This window comes from Natator depressus, chromosome 8 (assembly GCF_965152275.1).
Source record: "Natator depressus isolate rNatDep1 chromosome 8, rNatDep2.hap1, whole genome shotgun sequence".
NCBI lineage: Eukaryota > Metazoa > Chordata > Testudines > Cheloniidae > Natator > Natator depressus.
In genome coordinates, this window is record NC_134241.1 from 96,641,909 (window position 1) to 96,662,972 (window position 21,064).

Sequence of the window (21,064 nt, forward strand, 5' to 3'; positions counted from 1 at the left end):
GTAAGAATTTTTCTCTCACCTTTTTAAAAAATAGAACAACATCTTTTTCTCTCTACACATACTGTTTATGAAAGATGCCACATTGATATCTCTGCAGCCCGAAGTCCTCTGGTTAACTATGGGACAGGTACAGTATCAGCAGTGTATTTGCTTCTACCTTGACCTCAAGTGACTGTATTTAGAGGTGAGAGGCTTAGTGCGCTTCATGTGGTCATTCGGCCTATGGCCTCTCTGCTTGGGTTTAATCAGTTCCATTATAATTATGATAATACTGGGTGTTTTTGATATCCATGTTAAATGTCCAGCCTGTCTTCTACATGATATGGTCCACAGAGCTGTTACAATAGGTACTTTAGCCTGCTTGCAACTTGGGGGCAAAACCTGACTTGTCACTGGCAGCTGTGAATACCTCACCTCCTAAAGTTCTCTCCAGTTTTCTATTCCTGTACAGCAACAGGCAGGCTGAACCAGACTTCTCTGCTGCAGAGATTTTCTGAGGGCAATTCCAAAATTTATTTCAAATTTTTAGACTAGCAAGTTGGTTCAATAATTCGTCTGTCTGTGATTTCTAGCCATGTCCCAAGGCTGCATTTGATTTTTGGGGAGATTTTCTCCTCAGCTGTTTTTTCCCCTTCTGAGATGCATGCAGCTTTTGGCGCTCCTGTAGGCTTCAGGGAGGAATGGAGAGAGCACAGGCGAGCACTGAGAAGCCAGAGGCAAAAGGAAGGGTCTATGTTTATTGCTCTCACCCTCCTCCGCAAATACTGTCTAGCTGGGGGGCTTTACCAGCTCTCTGGTCAGAAGGTAGTTTTCTCCTCACAGCCCAGGCTGGTTGGGGTCATCTTTCCTGCCTGGGGAAGAATTGGGGAAACAAGCAGGATTGGAGGGCCAGCTCCGCTAGGCAAGATGCAGCACAGGCCAGGTGTGGGTCACCTTAGCCCCTCTCCTGGCAAGAAAGGAGGCAGGTAGGATTGGTAAAGAGCTAGCCCTGGGGTAAGCAATCCATCTGTGTGAAGGGACTGAAGCCAGAAGGGCAGCATGCCAGACAGAAAAATCTCACTTCAGTCACTTCTCTGGTGGTTAGGGACTAGGGGTTTCTACCTGGGAGAGAGAGTGAACCGGAAGAGTGGCCTCTTCATTGCATAGGCCCATCAAAGGCAGCCAAGTCCAGGCAGGCATATTCTCAGCCCCCTCCTTTGGTCATGAAAACTTACAGGTGGCTTACACATAGGAGTGTCAGATGACCGTTCATATTTCAGTGCCTCTGCATTCTTTCACAATTAGTGCTAACACAGGTGGACAATGTTGCAAGTCTGTTCCCTCTCAACAGAAAAACCGCATGGCCTAGGGGCTTTTCTCTGGATAGGAAAGGGGAAAAAAGTCGGTTTCAAATCTCTTTCACGCAGGAAGAGGGGCTGTTGTCTGAGTGTCTGATCCCAAAGTTCCCAGCTATTTTAATGATACAATGTGAGACTTTATGGAAAACTGAGACTGTTCAGAGTAATCGTAAAAGTCAGCTTGCAATATGGACTCCTGGCAGATACTATAGAAGGAAATTCATGTCATATATGGCAAGTTAAAGCTATCTATGAAGTGTAACAGGAGCAAATATCTCTTTGCAAGTGGTAGCTAGAACATGTTCAGGGTCTGTAGCTGCCCTCTATTGCCCCTGAGCTATCTGCAGGTCTCCCAGACCTATCTGGAATTAGACCCCTGATTAGTTCTAGGATCTTTCATTTTGGGAGCGAAAGGGTTACATATAGTTTTGATCAAATGAGATCATTGGATATTGTGTAGCAGGGTGCCTGATGGAGCTGTGCAAGGATTTTAGGAACAGCTTTGTCCTATTCTCCATCTCAGAAACCCATGGATGATTTCATTCAGGTTGTGGCTTTTCCATCTGCTTCATATTGGAACATTGCAATCCACTCCATCCTATTTCTAATCTCAATGAATCGGGGACAAGCAGAACAGGTATCCTCTGATACATCTATCTTTCCTAATGATGGCTGTCTTTAAAGCATTCCCATTTATCCATCCTTGGGCAATTCTTACGCTTTGCAGAAGGAGGGCAGCATTTTTTGTTTTCCTGCTTTGATTACCATTTGATCTTTATTATGACTGTTGATTAATCACAGTTTTAATCGCACTGTTAAAAAATAGAAAACCTATTGAAATGCATTGAATATTTTGGATGTTTTTCAACATTTTCAAATATATTGCTTTCAATTACAACACAGACTACAAAGTGTACAGTGCTCATTTTATATTATATTTGATTATGAATACTTGTACTGTAAAAATGATAAACAAAAGAAATAGTATTTTTCATTCACCTCATACAAGTACTATGTAGTTTGATCTTTTTATCATGAAAGTATAACTTAGAAATATAGATTTTGTTTGTTTTGTTTGAGTGCAGTTATAGAAGAAACAATGTAAAACTTTAGAGCCTACAAGTCCACTCAGTCCAACTTCTTGTTCAGCCAATCGCTAAGAGAAGTAAGTTTGTTTACATTTACCGGACATAATGCCGCTCATTTTTTATTTATAATGTCACCTGAAAGTGAGAACCAGTATTTGCATGGCACTGTTGTAGCCAGTGTTGCAAGATATTTACGTGCCAGATGCGCTAAAGATTCATATGCTTCTTCATGCTTTGGCAACTGTTCCAGAGAACATGCTTCCATGCTGATGATGCTTGTTTTAAAAAAAAAATAATGCATTAATTAAATTTGTGACTGAACTCCTTGGGAGAGAATTGTATGTCTCCTGTTCTGTTTTACCCGCATTCTGCCCTATATTTCATGATCTAGTAGTCTGGGATGATGACTCGGCACATGTTGTTCATTTTAAGAACACTTTCACTGCTAATTTGACAAAATGCAAAGAAGGTACCAATGTGAATTTTCTGAACATAGCTACAGCACTCAACCCGAGGTTTAAGAATCTGAACTGTTTCCAAAATCTGAGAGGGATGAGGTGTGGAGCATGCTTTCAGAAGTCTTAAAAGAGCAACATTCTGATGCGGAAACTACAGAACCCAACCCACCAAAAAGGATAATCAACTTTCTGCTGATAGCATCTGACTCAGATGATGAGATTGAACATGCGTTGGTCCACACTGCTTTGGATTGTTGTCAAGCAGAACCCATCATCAGCATGGACGCATGTCCTCTGAAATGGTGGTTGCAGAATGAAGGGACATATGAAACTTTGCCACATCTGGCATGTAAATATCTTGCAATACTAGCTACAACAGTGCCATGCAAATGCCTGTTCTCACTTCCAGGTGACATTGTAAACAAGAAAGGAGCAGCATTATCTTCTGCAAATGTAGACAGACTTGTTTGTCTGCATGATCAACTGAACAAGAAGGAAGACTGAGTGGAATTGTAGGCTCTAAAGTTTTACATTGTTTATTTTTGAATGCAGTTTTTTTATACATTCTACATTTGTAAGTTCCACTTTCATGGTAAAGAGATTGCACTGCAGGACCTGCAATGGGGGAATTGAAAAAATTTATTTCTTTTGTTTTTTACAGCGCAAATATTTGAAATCAAAAATAAATATAAACTGAGCCCTGTATACTTAGTATTCTATGTTGTAATTTAAATCAATATATTTGAAAATGTAGAAAACATGTAAAAATATTTAAATGGTATTCTATTGTTTAACAGTGTGATTAATCATGTGATTAATCACGATTAATTTTTTTAATCGCTTGACAGCCGTAATCTTTATACATGCTCCCAGGGATCCTCTCCAGGATTGTGGTAGCAATAATATATTGGCTTTTGTGAAGAAGGAAATTCACTGGTCACTTCTTGGACTGTTTTCAGTCTGAGTTCTGTACAGAGAGAAAGCTGAAGCGAGCATGCAGTGATGTGGTTGCTGGAGTATGTTGGGTTCAGGGCAGACGTGGTACCAGGAAAGTCAGTCATAGGCCTGGCCTGAGGATAAGGACTATGATGTACAAGGTCTTATTTCAGAAGAATGTTAACAGAAGATGAAGATGGCCATAAACAAGTGGCAAACAAGTTGTCACAGAAACAAAAATCCAAATTTTTTTGGAACGTATTGTGAATCCTCATCTTAAACACAGCTATGCTTCAGTGATCAAGTACATATGATACCTAGCCAATAAAACCTTGTATCCACTTCGTAGCTCACCCTATCTCATGTGCTGGCAGAACTCTAGCTCGAGTGGTATATTCTCTGCTCCCTCAACTGGTGGCTGCAGAGAATCCTATAATATATATATATATATATTTTTTTTTTAAATGGGATCTTCCAATTCAGCTCAGGAAATGTGTACCAGAAACAGAGAGCACAGTACCCACTAGCTAGAACAATGATTGATTGAGGTCTTGGAGCACTGTTCCTTCACTGGATGACAGACCTGTTCTGGTGGTGACAGTGAACGTGTTTGATAGGGTTTTCGTAGTAACTGGGAAGAACACGATCAGCCTATACCCCAAAGAAATTCTCCTTCCCTGTGTGGAGCAGAGTTTCCTATCTCCATGTGCGCAGCCCATGAGGGGGAGATGAATACCAAGACTTACATGGCAGAAGTTGGATTAGCAGTGTGGTTGCAGCATCCAAAAGTATCTTACTCGTAAGTTAGTTTTGGAGGGCTGGTGATGGATCTATTTGCAGCTGAGAAAAGTAAATAAAGTGCTCTGTGGCACATCTGTGTTGGGATCTAGGGTATGAGGTAGTGAATGACATCTTGCAAAGGTGGACACGGTCCCTCTATAGGTCTTCCCACTTTCTCAGCTGTGCCCCAGGATAATACAAATATCACTGCTGCTCTCTCATTCCTGTTTCTGCCTTTCTAGTAGAGGAGGCTATGTCTCGGTCTCACAGAGCGGTCCTCCATCCAGGGCCAGACATGTTTAAAATGAATACTTGAATGAAGTCATTATTGCTCTTGTGAGCCCCAGTGAAAAGTCAACAGATGGAACTTATTATACTTACTGGTGCAAAGTCCACAGTTTAACTATCCTGTTAAACCAGTTTAAAAATAGCTTTGAGTTCCCCCTTCATTTTGAGTGTTCAAGGAAGAAGGTCAAAGTCTCAGTAGTATAATGATCTCATCATATTCAAGAAAAGTTCTGTACAAATCCCAACATTAAATACTTCATTAGGGCATCATCCTTACTCTAATGCTGTAAGGTCAGAGACCACTACCTTGGAACCGTATTATGCTCCTTACAGCACTACTCAGATGGAACCCTGGCAGGAGGTGTCATTTTACATCTCTACTCTTTGGTAGCTATTAGAAGGCCTACTCTATATCCAGTTGGCTGAGGCTTTTTATCTGAAGTTGGGAGCTTTACTCAAGTTCCAGAATCTTACTTTTAATTGAGTAGTCCTCACAATGTCATAGCATTCATTCTCTAGGTAAGATAAAGAAATGTTTCTCCTACAATTCAGCATTAAAGTCCAGTCTTTAGGAGCAGTTGACAATCTCAGGGCAGAGTAGTCCTGTCTCCTGTATTGAGATCTGCTAGACAGCCATTATTTCACCAAATTCTGCATACTGCTCACCTAATTTTAGCTAATGTCACTTCCTTCCTTTTGCCAGAAGTTTTCGCCATGCCTTTATATCTAGGAGAGGATATTAAATCATAATCCACTTTTGTTTTGGATATGTATATTTACCCTTCTTACCCTGCAGGCACGCTGCTATGAAAATCCATTATAATGGATCTGTGGCCCTTAGCATGAAGAAGCATAGGAAAACTTATTTGTGCTTTCCTGAATTTCCTTTATTCAAGTAATAAGATCCACAGATCTGGTCCACCTTAGCCCTGGTCTACACTTGGAGTTTAGGTCGAATTTAGCAGCGTTAGGTCGATTTAACCCTGCACCCGTCCACACGACCAAGCCTGTTTTGTCGACTTAAAGGGCTTTGAAAATCAATTTCTGTACTCCTCCCCGGCGAGGGGTTTAGCGCTAAAATCTACCTTGCTGGGTCGAATTTGGGGTCATGTGGATGCAATTCGACGGTATTGGCCTCCGGGAGCTATCCCAGAGTGCTCCATTGTGACCGCTCTGGACAGCACTCTCAACTCAGATGCACTGGCCAGGTAGACAGGGAAAGCCCCAGGAACTTTTGAATTTCATTTCATGTTTGGCCAGCGTGGCGACCTGATCAGCACAGGTGACCATGCAGTCCCAGAATTGCAAAAGAGCTCCAGCATGGACCGAACGGGAGGTACTGGATCCGATCGCTATATGGGGAGAAGAATCCATGCAGGCAGAACTCCGTTCCAAAAGACGAAATGCCAATATATTTGCCAAAATCTCCAAGGGCATGATGGACAGAGGCGACAACAGGGACACACAGCAGTGCCGTGTGAAAATTAAGGATCTCAGGCAAGACTATTAAAAAACAAAGGAGGCAAACGGTCCCTCTGGGTCAGAGCCCCATACATGCCGCTTCTATAATGAGCTGCATATAATTCTAGCAGAAGTTCCTACCACTTCCCCACCACTGTCCGTGGACACCTGCAAGGGGGGAGTCTCACTCAACAGGGATGAGGATTTTGTGGATGAGGAGGAGGTTGAGGATAGCTCACAGCAGGCAAGCGGAGAATCCCTTCTCCCTGGCAGCCAGGAACTGTTCATCACCCTGGAGCCAATACCCTCCCAAGGCAGGTTCCCGGACCGTGAAGCCGGAGAAGGTACCTCTGGTGAGTGTACCTTTGTAAATATAATACAGGGTTTAAAAGCAAGCGTGTTTAATGAGTAATTTGCCCTGAAGACTTGGGATGCATTCACGGCCAGTATAGCTACTGGAAAAGTCTGTTAACATGTCTGGGAATGGAGCGGAAATCCTCCAGGGACATCTCCATGAAGCTCTCCTGGAGGTACTCTAAAAGCCTTTGCAGAAGGTTTCTGGGGAGGGCAGCCTTATTCCGTCCTCCATGGTAGGACACTTTACCATGCCCAGGGGACATTCAGAGGTGCCAATTCCTGCTGGGCTGTTTGCCTTTGGCTGAAAAGAAATCATCCCCGCTGTTAGCCACACGGTGTGGGGAGGCCCGTTCATGCTGGTATGTTCGCATCTGGCTGACAGGGATCTTCCCTGATCCTAGCCACGTGGTGGGGCGGGAGGGTGAAGTGATCATCCCAGAGAATTGGGTGGAGGGAGGATTTGGGTTGTGCTGCACATTCACCCTAAAACCGCAGCCCCTCCTTTTAAATGGCCAACCCAACGGGCTTTGCTTGGTATGGGAAAGGAGGGCGCTCCTGTTTGAAACCATTCCCCCAGGTTATGAAGGTTGAAGAAGCTGAAACCCTTTGACTTACCATGGCTGCCTGCAAGCCAAATTCTGTTGCCCAGCTGAGCATGTGTGATGTCTCACACCAAACCGGCAGGTACTCAATTTAAGAGGCAAAATGCGACCTTGTACCAAAAGCACATGTGCTGTGTAATATGAATCACTTGATTCAGTGTGAAATGGTCTTCCTTTTGTTCTCTAAAATGTATCTTTTTAAATACTACTCTCCCTTTTTTTCCTCCCACAGCTGCAAATGTTTCTATGCTCCCCCTATCATCTCCGTCCCAGAGGCTAGCGCAGATTAGAAGGCGAAAAAAACGCACTCCTGATTACATGTTCTCAGAGTTCATGCAGTCCTCCTGCACTGAAAGAACTCAGCAGAATGCGTGTAGGCCAACAATTGCAGAGTCCAGGAAAGTGTTAAATGAACGTGATGAGAGGAGGGATGAGCACGATGAGACGAGGCAGGATGCAATGCTGAGGCTAGTGGGGGAGCAAACTGACATGCTAAGGCATCTGGTGGAGCTGCAGGAAAGGCAGTAGGAGCACAGACCGCCGCTGCAGCCTCTGTATTACTGCCTGCCTTCCTCCCCAAGTTCCATATCCTTCTCACTCAGAGCCCAAGAACACGGGGGGAGGGGGAGGCTACCGGCACCCAGCCACTCCACCCCCAGAGGATTGCCCAAGCAACAGAAGGCTGGCATTCAATAAGTTTTTTGAACTGTAGTGTGGCCTTGTCCTTCCCTCCTCACCCACCCCTCCCGGGCTACCTTGCAAGTTTTCCCCCTATTTGTGTGATGAATTAATAAAGGATGCATGATTTTGAAACAATAATGACTTTATTGCCTCTGAAAGCAGTGATCAAGGGGGGGAGGTCGGTTGGCTTACAGGGAAGGAGAGTCAATCAAGGGGGTGGGTTTTCATCAAGGAGAAACAAACAGAACTGTCACACTGTAGCCTGGCCAGTCATGAAACTGGTTTTCAAAGCTTCTCTGATGCGCAGGACACCCAGCTGTGCTCTTTTAATCGCCCTGGTGTCTGGCTGAGCGTAATCGGCCGCCAGGCGATTTGCCTCATCCTCCCACCCCACCATAAACGTCTTCCCTCTTACTCTCACAGATATTGTAGAGCACACAGCAAGCAGCAATAACAATGGGAATATTGGTTTTGCTGAGGTCTAACCTAGTCAGTAAACTGTGCCAGCGAGCTTTTAAACATCCAAATGCACATTCTACCACCATTCTGCACTTGCTCAGCCTATAGTTAAACTGCTCCTTACTACTGTCCAGGCTGCCTGTGTATGGTTTCATGAGCCATGGCATTAAGGAGTAGGCTGGTACCCAAGGAAAACTCTAGGCATTTCAACGTCCCCAACGGTAATTTTCTGGTCTGGGAAGTAAGTTCCTTCCTGCAGCTGTTCAAACAGACCAGAGTTCCTGAAGATGTGAGTGTCCTACACCTTTCCTGGCTATCCCATGTTGATGTTGGTGAAACATCCCTTGTGATCCACCAGTGCTTACAGCACCATTGAAAAGTACCCCTTGCGGTTTATGTACTGGCTGCCAAGGTGGTTCAGTCCCAAGATAGGGACCCATGGTTTGAGAGAAGCCTGTGTCCATGTCCTCATCACTATCGTGATCACTCTGTCATCGCCTCCTTGCCTGCTTTTGTAGGTTCTGCACATGCTGCAGGATAATGCGCGAGGTGTTTACAATGCTCACAACAGCAGCGGTGAGCTGAGCGGGCTCCATGCTTGCCGTGGTATGGTGTCTGCAGGAGAGCAGAGTTGCAGTGGGAAGCGGATGATGATGACGGATGCCACAAGAATAGATATTTATACATAACGACAAGAGGACCTGCGAGGTGGATTCATGGCACCAGGAGAGCAGAGTTGGATGATGACAGCGGTTAGCAGCGGAAGCGGTGGATGATGATGGCGGTTAGCAGTCCTACTGCACCATCTGCTGACAGCAGTATAGCGTCTGCATGGAAAAAAGGCGCGAAACGATTGTCTGCCGTTGCTTTCACGGAGGGAGGGGCGACTGACAACATGTACCCAAAACCACCCATGACAATGTTTTTGCCCCATCAGGCATTGGGAGCTCAACCCAGAATTCTAATGGGCAGCAGAGACTGCGGGAACTCTGGGATAGCTACCCACAGTGCAACGCTCTGAAAGTCTATGCTAGCCACGGTACTGTGGACGCACTCCGCCGACTTAATGCGCTTAGTGGGGGGACACACAATCGACTGTGTAAAATCGCTTCCTAAAAATCGACTTCTATAAATTAGACCTAATTTCGTAGTGTAGACATACCCTTAGAGACAAACATCATTCAGAATAGAGATGGAAATTGGCATCCCAGGATTTGGGTTGGTGGTTAGGTGGAATTTACTGTGCTCAGCAGTATGAGAAATTGTGGTGCTTTTTCCTCCAATTATATTTAATTTAGGAAAGTAGATTTGAATTATCCTCACTGTGGAAGTTGTCAATTGAAGGGAACTTGATGAGGCATGGCATTCCCCTGCTGCCACTGACGGAGAAGTCCGGTTCTTTTCCCAACTTGAAAACAGGCTGAAGTACCCTTTGTAACAGATCTGTGGACCTTATAACTTGAAGAAAGGAAATTTTTCAGATAAACATGGATACATTTTCCTATTTTGAATCTTGCTAAGTTCTTGGCCTCAGTGACTTCTTATGGCAATAAGTTTCACAGTCTAATTATGAATTGTATGAAAAAATTTCTTTTATCAATTTTGAATTTGCCAAAACTGATCTTTGATATGGAGACTTGCCTACTAAATGTTGGAATGAGAAATAGAATATCCTACAATATTTACTTTTGTAATGCATACATTTACATTAATTTGTTTACATTTAAACTCTTCAGACTTAAGACTTTGACTTCACCTAGTGCCTTTTTGTAGTACAATTTTTGTAAGTACTAGGTAAAAAGGTCCTAGATAATGTGTTTCAGTTCATATCTGAGGCATCATCTAGTACCTTGAGGATAGGTCTAGGACTGATTTCTTAACCTGGCTGTGTCACGAGTTAGTTGTTTGGCTTTGAAAAAGTTAATTATGGCTTGGTTTTCCAGCTTTTGAGTACTGATAAATCATCTGAAGTGAAATGGGGCTTCAGGTGCTTAGCATCTTTGAAAATCATTTCATTTTTCAGGGCTAAGTTCCACATATCCATCACATTGGGGATCCAGCTGGCTTGTGTCTCGGACAGAACCAGACCATTCATATTACTGGAATCAGTGGAATGTCCTGCCTGCTATAATTCTCCCCAGTTTTTTCTGTCTCTACAGTGACAAGCAGACTTAGCTAGACCTCACATTTGCAGAGTTCTTCTGAGAAGTCCAAAACTTTATTTCAGATTTCTATCAACTTGGTTCAGTAACTCAACATTTCAGCTGTGTCCCAGGGCTGCATTTGTATCTTGAGCTTTTTTCCTCTCAGCTTTTCTTCCTGAGGTGCTGCAGCTTGCTGGTGACGCTGCAGCTTGCTGGTGACGCTGCAGCTTGCTGGTGACGCTGCAGCTTGCTGGTCAAGAAGAGAACAAAACTAGAATAAAACAGGAAAAAGTCTCTTTCTCTCTCTCTCTCTCTCTCCTGCTCCACCTCCCTTATTAAGCATCTTGACAGTGATCTTAGGCCACCTGAGTGAGCACAGTGCACCCCACTCCCCTTAGCAACTCAATTTTGGTAAATGTCCTCTGTTGCTCTTTCTCTGGGCAGAAAAGGGTTCTCTAGAGGCAGATAGAATCAATTCTAATGGCATGTATCCTTCAGCCTTTTGTCCCTGAGGGCAGCAACGTCCAAAGACTGGTGTACCCAATAAAAACAAAAAAACTGTCTTAGTCCACTGAGGCTGCATGAGCAGCCATCTGCTCCTAACTGATGCTCAACCACTTCCGCCACTTGGGCTATGGATGAAAGGCTTTGGACACAATATGAACATTGCAGAATCTGGAGCATGTGGTCCTCGCTGCTGTCACCATATAATAGACATCAGGGCTTCCTTCATGATAGCTCACGTTTGGACCCCTAAGAGAAATGAGCATGTGTGGACCCCATGTAGTAGAGAGGTGTAGAACCATGGGACCTCCCATCCTGGATAAGCCCATTAATTTCTGGGGAATCCAGTTTGAAACCCCAGTCTGATCCTTGGGAGATCCAGAAGTTGTCGTATACATGTGTTCAAAATAAAGGGGGGTGACGGAGAGAGGGGAGAAGAGGAGCAAGAGAGGAGGAGGATGATATGCACTTTCCTCAGTGTTGAGGATTAATTGCTGTTTGTAAGGTGATTTGAAGATATAAAACAGTATGTGACAGTTGCTGTCATAATTTTTCACTGCCTGAGCACGCACTCCTAAACAATATTGTACGTGTAGAAATGAGGTGTTGCACCTAATCAGTTGTTCTGTGTCTGTGTGTTTTTGTATACAGGGGCCTCTGTGACACACAGGACTGTGGAAAGCTTTCAAAAGAACAATTTGCTTTGGCTTTCCATTTAATTAATCAGAAGTTAACAAAGGGCATTGATCCTCCTCAGATTCTGACTACAGAAATGATCCCTCCATCAGACAGAGCCAGCTTACTGAAGGTAAGGATTTTACAGAAGGCTTTTAAGTAGAAACCTCAAAAATACTAAACAAACTCTGAATTCAAGTGCTATTAAATAAAAAAAATAAAATTAAATCCAATTTTTAAAATCTAGACATGGTGGTGCTATCAAGAAAAAACAAGATTAACTGCCATGAACAGATGTACTGTTTTTGTCAGTTAACATCCATAGATATAATGTCTGCATAAATGCTTTCTTAGCAAACTTATTTGCTACACCAGCCAACCAAGCAAAGACACCTTGCTGTTGAGGAACCATGAAATCAGCTTGTCGAAAGAATAAACCTATTCCTGAGTATCCAAGGATGAACTTCATTGTGCACCTGAAATATTATATGCACAAATTATCCTTTTCCTTAATATTGAGACAGAGTTTTTAAAAGTGGTATTTTCACATTTCCCTCTTTCAAGAAGTCAGTCTCTACTAAAATAAATTAAACCCTTTTTCAGCTCTGTGATTAATTATTTAAAGGAGCATGTTTCAAATTTTTAACTATCCATTTGTATTCATAATAACGTTTCAAATGTCCTCAGACCCCTTTGGCCATTAAACCATCCACTGCTGTATTGACTCTGAGGCTTTTAATTGCTTAAAGTTTTATTTATTAGAGAAGCAGTCAAATAGAGGTCACAACAAAATCTTATCTGTGTAGGATGCATTGTAATAGCTGTGATTACTAACATTTTCTCTTGGTTGCGCTAAATATTGACACAGCTGTGCTGTCTTCATAATAAACAGAATGAGAAATTCTCACCTGAAAATTGATAAACTTGAAATTTTGCATGCCTTTTGAATTTTTTGCAATTGGTACCTAATTTTTTTTACATTCAGTTTAAAAACAAAACAAAAACAAAAAACAATGTGCTTTATTTATGCCTTTACTAATTTTTTTGTGTGTGTTTGCTTTCTTTTCTGTCTTTTCCAGTTTGGACTATTTTTTCCATTCTGCACCACTCTGCTTTACATCTTTATTATTCTGTCAGTTTCTTAACTCTGCTTTCTCAAGGTTAGAGGTTCTTCGCTTTTTCTAATATATAATATCTGTTGGCTTGGTAATGAACATTTCTAAATATCTTTTCAGTAGTCTTTGAAATACCATAGCATTTAGGTAGATATTGAGTTATGCTGAAATCTGAAATTATTGCTGTTTTAACTAGCCTTGCATCTGTAAGGGTCCCATGTTGCTTTGCAAACTTAAAACATTAAAAACTATTGGTTTGCTCTGTTTATCAATAAAGATTGTTCCAGCTATCAGAGAAATTCAGCCATCTCTGGGGCGGGGGCAAATGTTGGTAGCTGTTGTGTTATTTTTGTGTGCTGCTGAAGTTCTGAAACTGCAGAGAAAATGCTAAGACAAAGTGTAAACACCCTGAATCTGATAACTGGCACTATCACTGGAGCGAATATCCATGCTGTTACAGAAGGAGTTGTGAAACATGTAATGTCCAGACTTTGATTTGTACAGTAGCTGAGATCAGTATTGCTTGCTACTTTTTTTTAGTGCATCAAGTGATATCTTCTTAACATTCCTAAAATACTGAGATCAACTGAGATTTGCAATGAGTTTTAACTTCAATATACAAAATGACTAAGAAATTATTTAAAAGAGGGAAGGAAATGGGTTTCAGCTGGTTCTGTAAATCCCTCCCATACTTTTGAACATTACTAGGGAATTTATGAACACTTATTAATCTGTTCAACTGACTGAACATGCAGCTCTTCTCAAAAGAGGTGCTCTTTTATGCAATAAAATATCCAGTGTAGACAACTACATGCGCCTACTTGGGATTTATACGGGACGGCTAAAAATCAAGGTTGGCGGGGGGGGGGGCGGGGAGAAACAAGTGTTGCTGACAGCCACTGAAGTGGTATCACATACTGTGGGTTGTACAGAGTGAGAACTGTTGAGCTGCACCATTATTCTTTTGATTCCCTCTGCCAGTGTGATGACATTTTTTGCTACGAGAGTGTCAACAGGCATAATCATAAAGCATGACTCACTGTTGGGGTAGAAGAAAGGAATGGGTTGACAAGTAATCATTTTCCTGGGAGAGTTCTACCTTTACTAACGTCGCTGTCATTAAGAATTAATATAATTGGTTTCTTGGGGGAAGAGAGTAGGTGATGTAATAGGTTAATTTTTCTGCAATCTCTCCAATTTTTCAACTTCCTTTTTGAGACGTGGGCACCAGAACTAGATGAAGTATTCTGGTATTGGTCTCACCAGTGCTGTATGCAGAAGTAAAATCACTCACTACCCCACTGTTTATATATCCAAAAACCTCATTAGCTATTTTTGCCACAGTATCTCATTGAGAGCTCCTGTTGAATTGCTTGTCCACAATACCCCCAAATCCTTTTCCATGATACAGTCCCCTGTTGTGTAGGTATGGCCTGAATTCCTTGTTCCGAGAGTTATAACTTTGCATTTGGCTGCATTAAAATGAATTTTGAATGTGTCCACTTTACCATGTGATCCAGATTGCTGTATGTGACTGCCCTGTCCTTCTCAGTATATATCTCTCCACCACTCTGTCTCATCCTTAAATTTAATCAGCAGTGATTTTATATTTACTTCTAGATCACTGATGAAAATATTGAACAGTATTGGGCATAGTACCAATCCCTGCAGAACCCCCCTAGAGTCACCCCTACTTTGTGACAGTTCCCCACTGAAAACAGCTTTTTGAGATCTGTCAATTAGTCAACTCTTAATATTAGAGGAGGATTTTGTTCTTAGAGGGGATCTCAAGAAGAGACTTGATGGAATACTGTGTCTTGGAGAGAGGCGAGTGCCTTTCAAGATCCATCATCTCCTCAGCCATTTCTAAAAAAGCTTTAAAGGTCTTTTAGCAGGGTGGATCCAGGCCCTTAAACATCTTCAAACCTCTAAAGAGGTCAGAGATAATGGAAGGGCTTTTGAATTGATTGCCCCCGTGGAGAAAAGGCAAGTAAAGCTCTGATCTTGCCATGAGTTCTGTGTGGGTGGATCCCTGGGGCTGATCTAATTTACAGCAGACTTACATGGCTACCAGTGCGCTGCTCTGCAGCCTACAAGAACTGTTTAAAAAGTATTCATTTCAGTTTTTGAATGAGTTCAAATGCCATCAGAAATCCTAGTTCACTGGGAATCCTCATCTGTGAAAAACAATTGTGCATTTTGATTATGACCGAAAGTCTGGATTTGAGAGACACTAGTCTTAGAGCTGCAGGGGCCTTGCATGTCCTTGGCTAATGTGACGCCAATTTTTAAAAAGGGCTCCAGAGGTGATTCTGGCAATGACAGGCCAGTTAGCCTGACTTCAGTACCGGGCAAACTGGTTGAAACTATAGTAAAGAACAAAATTGTCAGACACGTAGATGAACATAATTTGTTGGGGAAGAGGCAACATGGTTTTTGTCAAGGGAAATCATGCCTCATCGATCTGCTAGAATTCTTTGAGGGGGTCAACAAGTATGTGGACAAGGGGGATCCCGTGGATATAATGTACTTAAATTTTCAGAAAGCCTTTGGTAAGTTTGATAAGTTTCCTCACCAAAGGCTCTTAAACAAGTAAGGTGTCATGGGATAAGAGGGAAGGTCCTCTCATGGAGTGGTAACTGGTTAAGAGATAGGAAACAAAGGGTGAGAATAAATGGTCAGTTTTCAGAATGGAGAGAGGTAAATAGTGGTGGCCCCTAGGGGTCAGTACTGGATCCAGTCCTATTCAACATATTCATAAATGTTCTGGAAAAGGGGGTAAACAGTGCGGTGGCAACATTTGCAGATGATACAAAACTACTCAAGATAGTTAAGTCCCAGGCAGACTGCAAAGAGCTACAAAGGGATCTCTCAAAATGGGGTGACAGGGCAACAAAATGGCAGATGAAATTCAATGTGGATAAATGCGAAGTAATGCACACTGGAAAACATAATCCCAACTGTACATATAAAATGATGGGGTCTAAATTTGCTGTTACTACTCAACAGGGATCTTGAAGTCATTGTGGATAGTTGTGTGAAAACATCTACTCAGTGTGGGGCAGCAGTCAAAAAAGCTAACAATGTTGGGAATCATTAAGAAAGGGTTAGATAATAAGACAGAAAATATCATTTTGCCTCTACATAAATCCATAGTACGTCCACATCTTGAATACTGTGTGCAAAAAAAGAAATATTGGAATTGGAAAAGGTTCAGAAAAGGGCAGCAAAAATGATGAGGGGTATGGAACAGCTTATGTATGAGGAGAGATTAATAACATTGGGACTTTTCAGCTTGGAGAAGAGACAACTAAAGGGGGATATGATTGAGCTCTATAAAATCATGACTCGTGTGGAGAAAGTAAATAAGGAAGTTTTATTTACTACTTCTCATAACACAAGAACTAGGGGGTCACTATTAATTTCATTTAGACATCAGGTTTACAACAAACAAAAGCAAGTATTTCTTCACATGATGCAGTCAATCTGTGGAACTCTTTGACCAGAGGATGTTGTGAAGGCCAAGACTCTAACAGGGTTAGATAAGAACTATATAAATTCCTGGAGGATAGGTCCATTAATGGCTATTAGCCAGGATTAGCAGGGATGGTGTCCCTAGCCTCTGCTTGCCAGAAGCTGGGTATGGGAGACAGGGGATGGATCACTTGATGATTATCTGTTCTGTTCACTCCCTCTGGGGCATCTGGCATTGGCCACTCTTGGAAGACAGGATACTGGGCTAGCTGGACCTTTGGTCTGACCCAGTATGGCCGCTCTTATGTTCATGTCCGGTTTGAAGTGAATTGCCACATTTGTGTGGCCAAACCTGGACAACACCACCATTGTACCCTGCCTGACTCTACCTAATACTGACTCTACCTGATTCTATTCTCTAATCTCCAAATTTATAAGCATTACAAAAAGTGTGTGCAGTTAGAGTGTAACAACAGCACTGAAGGGTTCTGAATTTGTCTTTGACTCGCTCTCATACCAAATATGTGCAATTTAGAAGAAAAAAGAGGTTTGCTTTTCGAGCTGCCAGGCCAAACAGCTCCATTTGGGAATTTGAAAGTCAAGCTGGATTACACTTCAGTTCAGTTACTGGTATAAACCAGGTTTCAGAGTAACAGCCGTGTTAGTCTGTATTTGCAAAAAGAAAAGGAGCACTTGTGGCACCTTAGAGACTAACCAATTTATTTGAGCATAAGCTTTCGTGAGCTACAGCTCACTTCATCGGATGCATACTGTGGAAAGTACAGAAGATGTTTTTATACACACAAACCATGAAAAAATGGGTGATTATCACTACAAAAGGTTTTCTCTCCCCCCACCCCACTCTCCTGCTGGTAATAAGCTATTAAGAGAAAACCTTTTGTGGTGGTGATCACCCATTTTTTCATGGTTTGTGTGTATAAAAACATCTTCTGTACTTTCCACAGTATGCATCCGATGAAGTGAGCTGTAGCTCACGAAAGCTTATGCTCAAATTGGTTAGTCTCTAAGGTGCCACAAGTGCTCCTTTTCTTTTTGGTATAATTTAGCCTGCAGAATCTGTATAACGGCCCTGCATGTCCCCTACAGGTTCAGGTTTTCTTGGTTGGTTGGTTTGTTGTGGTTTTCCCAGGCTTTACAAATAATGTACATTGAATTTTTTGTTATTTATATGGTATTTCCAACTTGTGCATGTATTTATGTATGTTTTGTTTCGTTACGTTACGTTAATATTTTATATGCAAAACAATAAAAATAAAGTTTAAAAAAGGAATCTCTATAACTGGTGATGCATGAGGAGGTGGGGGTAGGGAGGGGGGCACTACCAGACCAGAGTTTGTGAATTTAGAAAAAAACACTTTTCTTGTAAGTTTAGCATGTTTGATCTGGAGTCACTGGAACACTATGAACAAGGAACTACACAATGCTGTGTTAAGTCCCTTTTCAGAATAGAACTGAAATTAAACGCAAGCTCTTATTTTCTCAATTTAAAAAAAAAAAATCATACACGCAAGAGAACGCATTCTAATTGCCATATGTTACTATTCAAAATTTCATGCAGTTTTCATTTCTTTATAGAAAATATATTTAGCTAATGCATGGTTCCAATTTTAGGCCAGGGACTATTTAGGTTTATGTACACACTTTTTTCCCCTGCATATATGATTGCTCTTGCAAGTTACTGTTGTTCAGGACTTTATGTAATGTTAACAAAGTGAACATCATTTTATTCTTTCTGGCTCTAAAATATTGAGTCCTAAAACTTCAAAGCTAAAAGTTGCCCTATTACTTGTGTTAGATGAGACTGCACTTAAAAATGACTCTTACGAAGTTACACTTCACAGCTTTGTATTTGTTCTTGGGCAGAAAATTTTATTCTTGGGATGAATAAGGAGATAATCCAAGTCCTGTTTAAGGAAACCAGTGGGATATGTAGGAAACCTCCATATGCAAATAGGGTACCCTAGAATTAATACAATGTTTGCTAAAGCATGGCTGCAGTCTTTGGTCTCTCTAGTCTAGCGTTTCCCAGATGGTGGGTTACAGGGAGGTTCTAGGTGGATTAACCTATCACTGGGTCCTGGCCTAAGCAAACATCCTCTTCTCCTGGCCTGGTGCAGAGAGAAGGCCCTGGGGGCAACAGAGCTCACTCAGATTTGGTTCAGCAGCTCATCCATGATGACAGAGATTGGCAGGGCAAAGCTGAGTGACACTGAGATCACATGTGCCAGGTCACAATTATCAAAGTGGGGAGCCAGCCCCAGCTCCTCAGGACAGGAGCCACCACTTCAGGGTGTGTGTGTGGGGTGGCCTTGCTGTCCCGCTCAAAGCATCATGCTTTGGGGTTTGTCTGTATCGAGACCCTCAGAAAAATCTGAATTAACTGAAAGTGTGAATTTAAAATGGATTTGTTAAACTGCATTAAGCCAATGTGTGGCGATACTTATTCAGAATTAAAGGGGCCTTAATCCACTTCATTTTAATTTACTTTCAAAGTGAGTTAAGATTAACCTAATTCAAAATACTGTAATTCTGAATAAGTATGTTAACACAAGGGCTTAATGCAGTTTAACCAGTTCACTTTAAATTAATACCTTTAGTTCGTTCAGATAAATTTTTCTGAGTGTCCCTGTATGTATAAGCTATTATACAAATTTCAATTATCCTCCAAGCAATAGTCTTCTGCAAACCTTAAAAGGTGAGCCGGAAATATCATTTTAAATTAATAGCAAAACTAAAATCATTAATAGAAAACTAGCTCAGCATTAATTATCAAATAGCTTTTTAAAAGTAAAGTATATGTGAAGGTTTTTGCATGTCAAGGCTTAAAATAAGGGTTCTGAGCTTCTCTGGAAGAGTTCATGCAATAACACACTTTTGCAGGAGAAACAAAAGTGTTTGAATTATGGCAGACAATATAGTTTGACAGTAGTCGTATTTTGTGAATAATGTAGTGTTTTATATTTTTTTTTTATTTGAAGTCTTTGATCTTTAAGCCTTTATATATTAGAAACAGTTGCTAATTTTTGTATTGGCTTGGGTTGTGTTAATTTGTAATTCGGAGACATCAATCAGATCTTTGACTTAATTATCATGATAGTGCCTTTGGTTAGACTGATAGGTCCCCTTGACATCACCACTATCTCCTCCTCCTTGCCCAAACAGGAGTGGACACCACTTTTTCCTGAGCCCGTCATTGTTGCTCCAAAATTTACTGGTAGTTACTTAAGACTGAGAAGCATTTTCTCTAGGTCTGTTCCATTGGCAGTACAGTGGTAGTATTAAGCATCTTGGTCATGGAATAAAATAGGTCTGCAAAATGCAGTACCATTTGTACACCCACTAAATCTTTATTTCAGCCAAACTTTGTAATAGCAAGTTGAAAGTTCTGGTGGTTTTCATAAGAGTTTCACTGTAGTGGTGGTGGAGAGGGGCTGTTCTATAAGAATAGGCTTAGAATTAAGTGTACGTTTTATTTGTCAGCTAGAGCTCAATACTAAGTCAGTCTAGTTTATAGTCTATAAATTAAATTAAGGTATTTATTTTCTATTTTACAGAACTCTCTAGGACTGACTCCGGTGGCAGATTTTTCTGCAATTAAAGAGCTTGATACTTTAAACAATGAGATAGTTGATCTGCAGAGGTAGGTAAAGGAGAACTACATCAATCTTATATCTTAGTTACTCACAAATGGTTTCTTTAGTATTTTTTAACAGAATTTGATATTTTTAAAGCCTAATTGTAATTGAGTAAACTATTAGCATATGCTGTTTTGTCTGTTAGATTCACTATGGTCGCTCTTGGTTGAAGTGCTGACATCATATTGCCATGGTTTTCTGTTGGGTCTAAAAGGTGTTAGATTAATTTGTGCAACATAAGATTTTAACTATTACTGGTGTGCGGAAAGGGGAATTATAATTTTCCTTTTTCTTTCTGTTGGCTAGTAGAGGCTTGAGCATAGGCATATTGTCTTGTGCTGCTTGATACTTGTCCTTTCAGTAGAAAGTAGGATACATATGCACCTTTATTAAGATGATCGCCTGGAATTTGTACACTTAATCTGTAGACAAGCTCTGAATTTGTGTGAACTTCTAAGCTGACAAGTTTTATTATAAATACCACAGAAGAAAAGCAGATGGAATTCTTTGGAGAGGGGTGTGTGTGTGTGTGTGTGTGTGTGTGTGTGTGGAACAGTTGTTGTAATGATAAAGGGTTTCTATCAAGATTTTAAGAAAAGATTGTAGAAGTAAAGAGGGTGGGCAGAATTACCAGGCAGTCTTTGTACATAACCCCAAGATTGGAGAACTTGTGCAATAGACCGTAAGCGCTTATTTTGTTAGTAGTATCCAGACTAAGTTAGTGGAGAGGTGAGGATTCAGGAAAGGGAGTGTGGTTGTGGAATTAAAAAAGTGTGTGTGTGGGGGGGGGGGGTGTAATGGGACCACCACCAGTGAGGGATTGGAAACAACCTGTTGCTGTTAATTAAGGCATTCCTTTACCTCGTGGGTAGATGAGTTTATCTAAAATATCTGGAAGGAGCACTGGGGTAGTGACAGACCCAGCCATCACCGCTTCTTAACATGGGCAGGGGGAGCTGCCTGAGAAGCCTCCCCTTTTCTCCCCATCCGCATGTGTGGGAGAAGCAGAGCAGGGCCTCCAGGGGGTGGAGCCATTCTCCAGGTGTAAC

General features: G+C 41.6%; 1 protein-coding gene across 1 annotated transcript in view; it reads left to right on the forward strand.

Annotated features, from left to right (window-relative positions):
* Nucleotides 1–21,064, forward strand: part of EPS15 (epidermal growth factor receptor pathway substrate 15) — a 113,761-nt gene that overhangs the window by 42,352 nt on the left and 50,345 nt on the right. Inside the window, exons 11-12 of the mRNA XM_074961753.1 lie at nucleotides 11,747–11,903; nucleotides 19,935–20,020. Coding sequence (XP_074817854.1) covers nucleotides 11,747–11,903; nucleotides 19,935–20,020 — 243 coding nt within the window. The remainder of the gene's footprint in view (nucleotides 1–11,746; nucleotides 11,904–19,934; nucleotides 20,021–21,064) is intronic.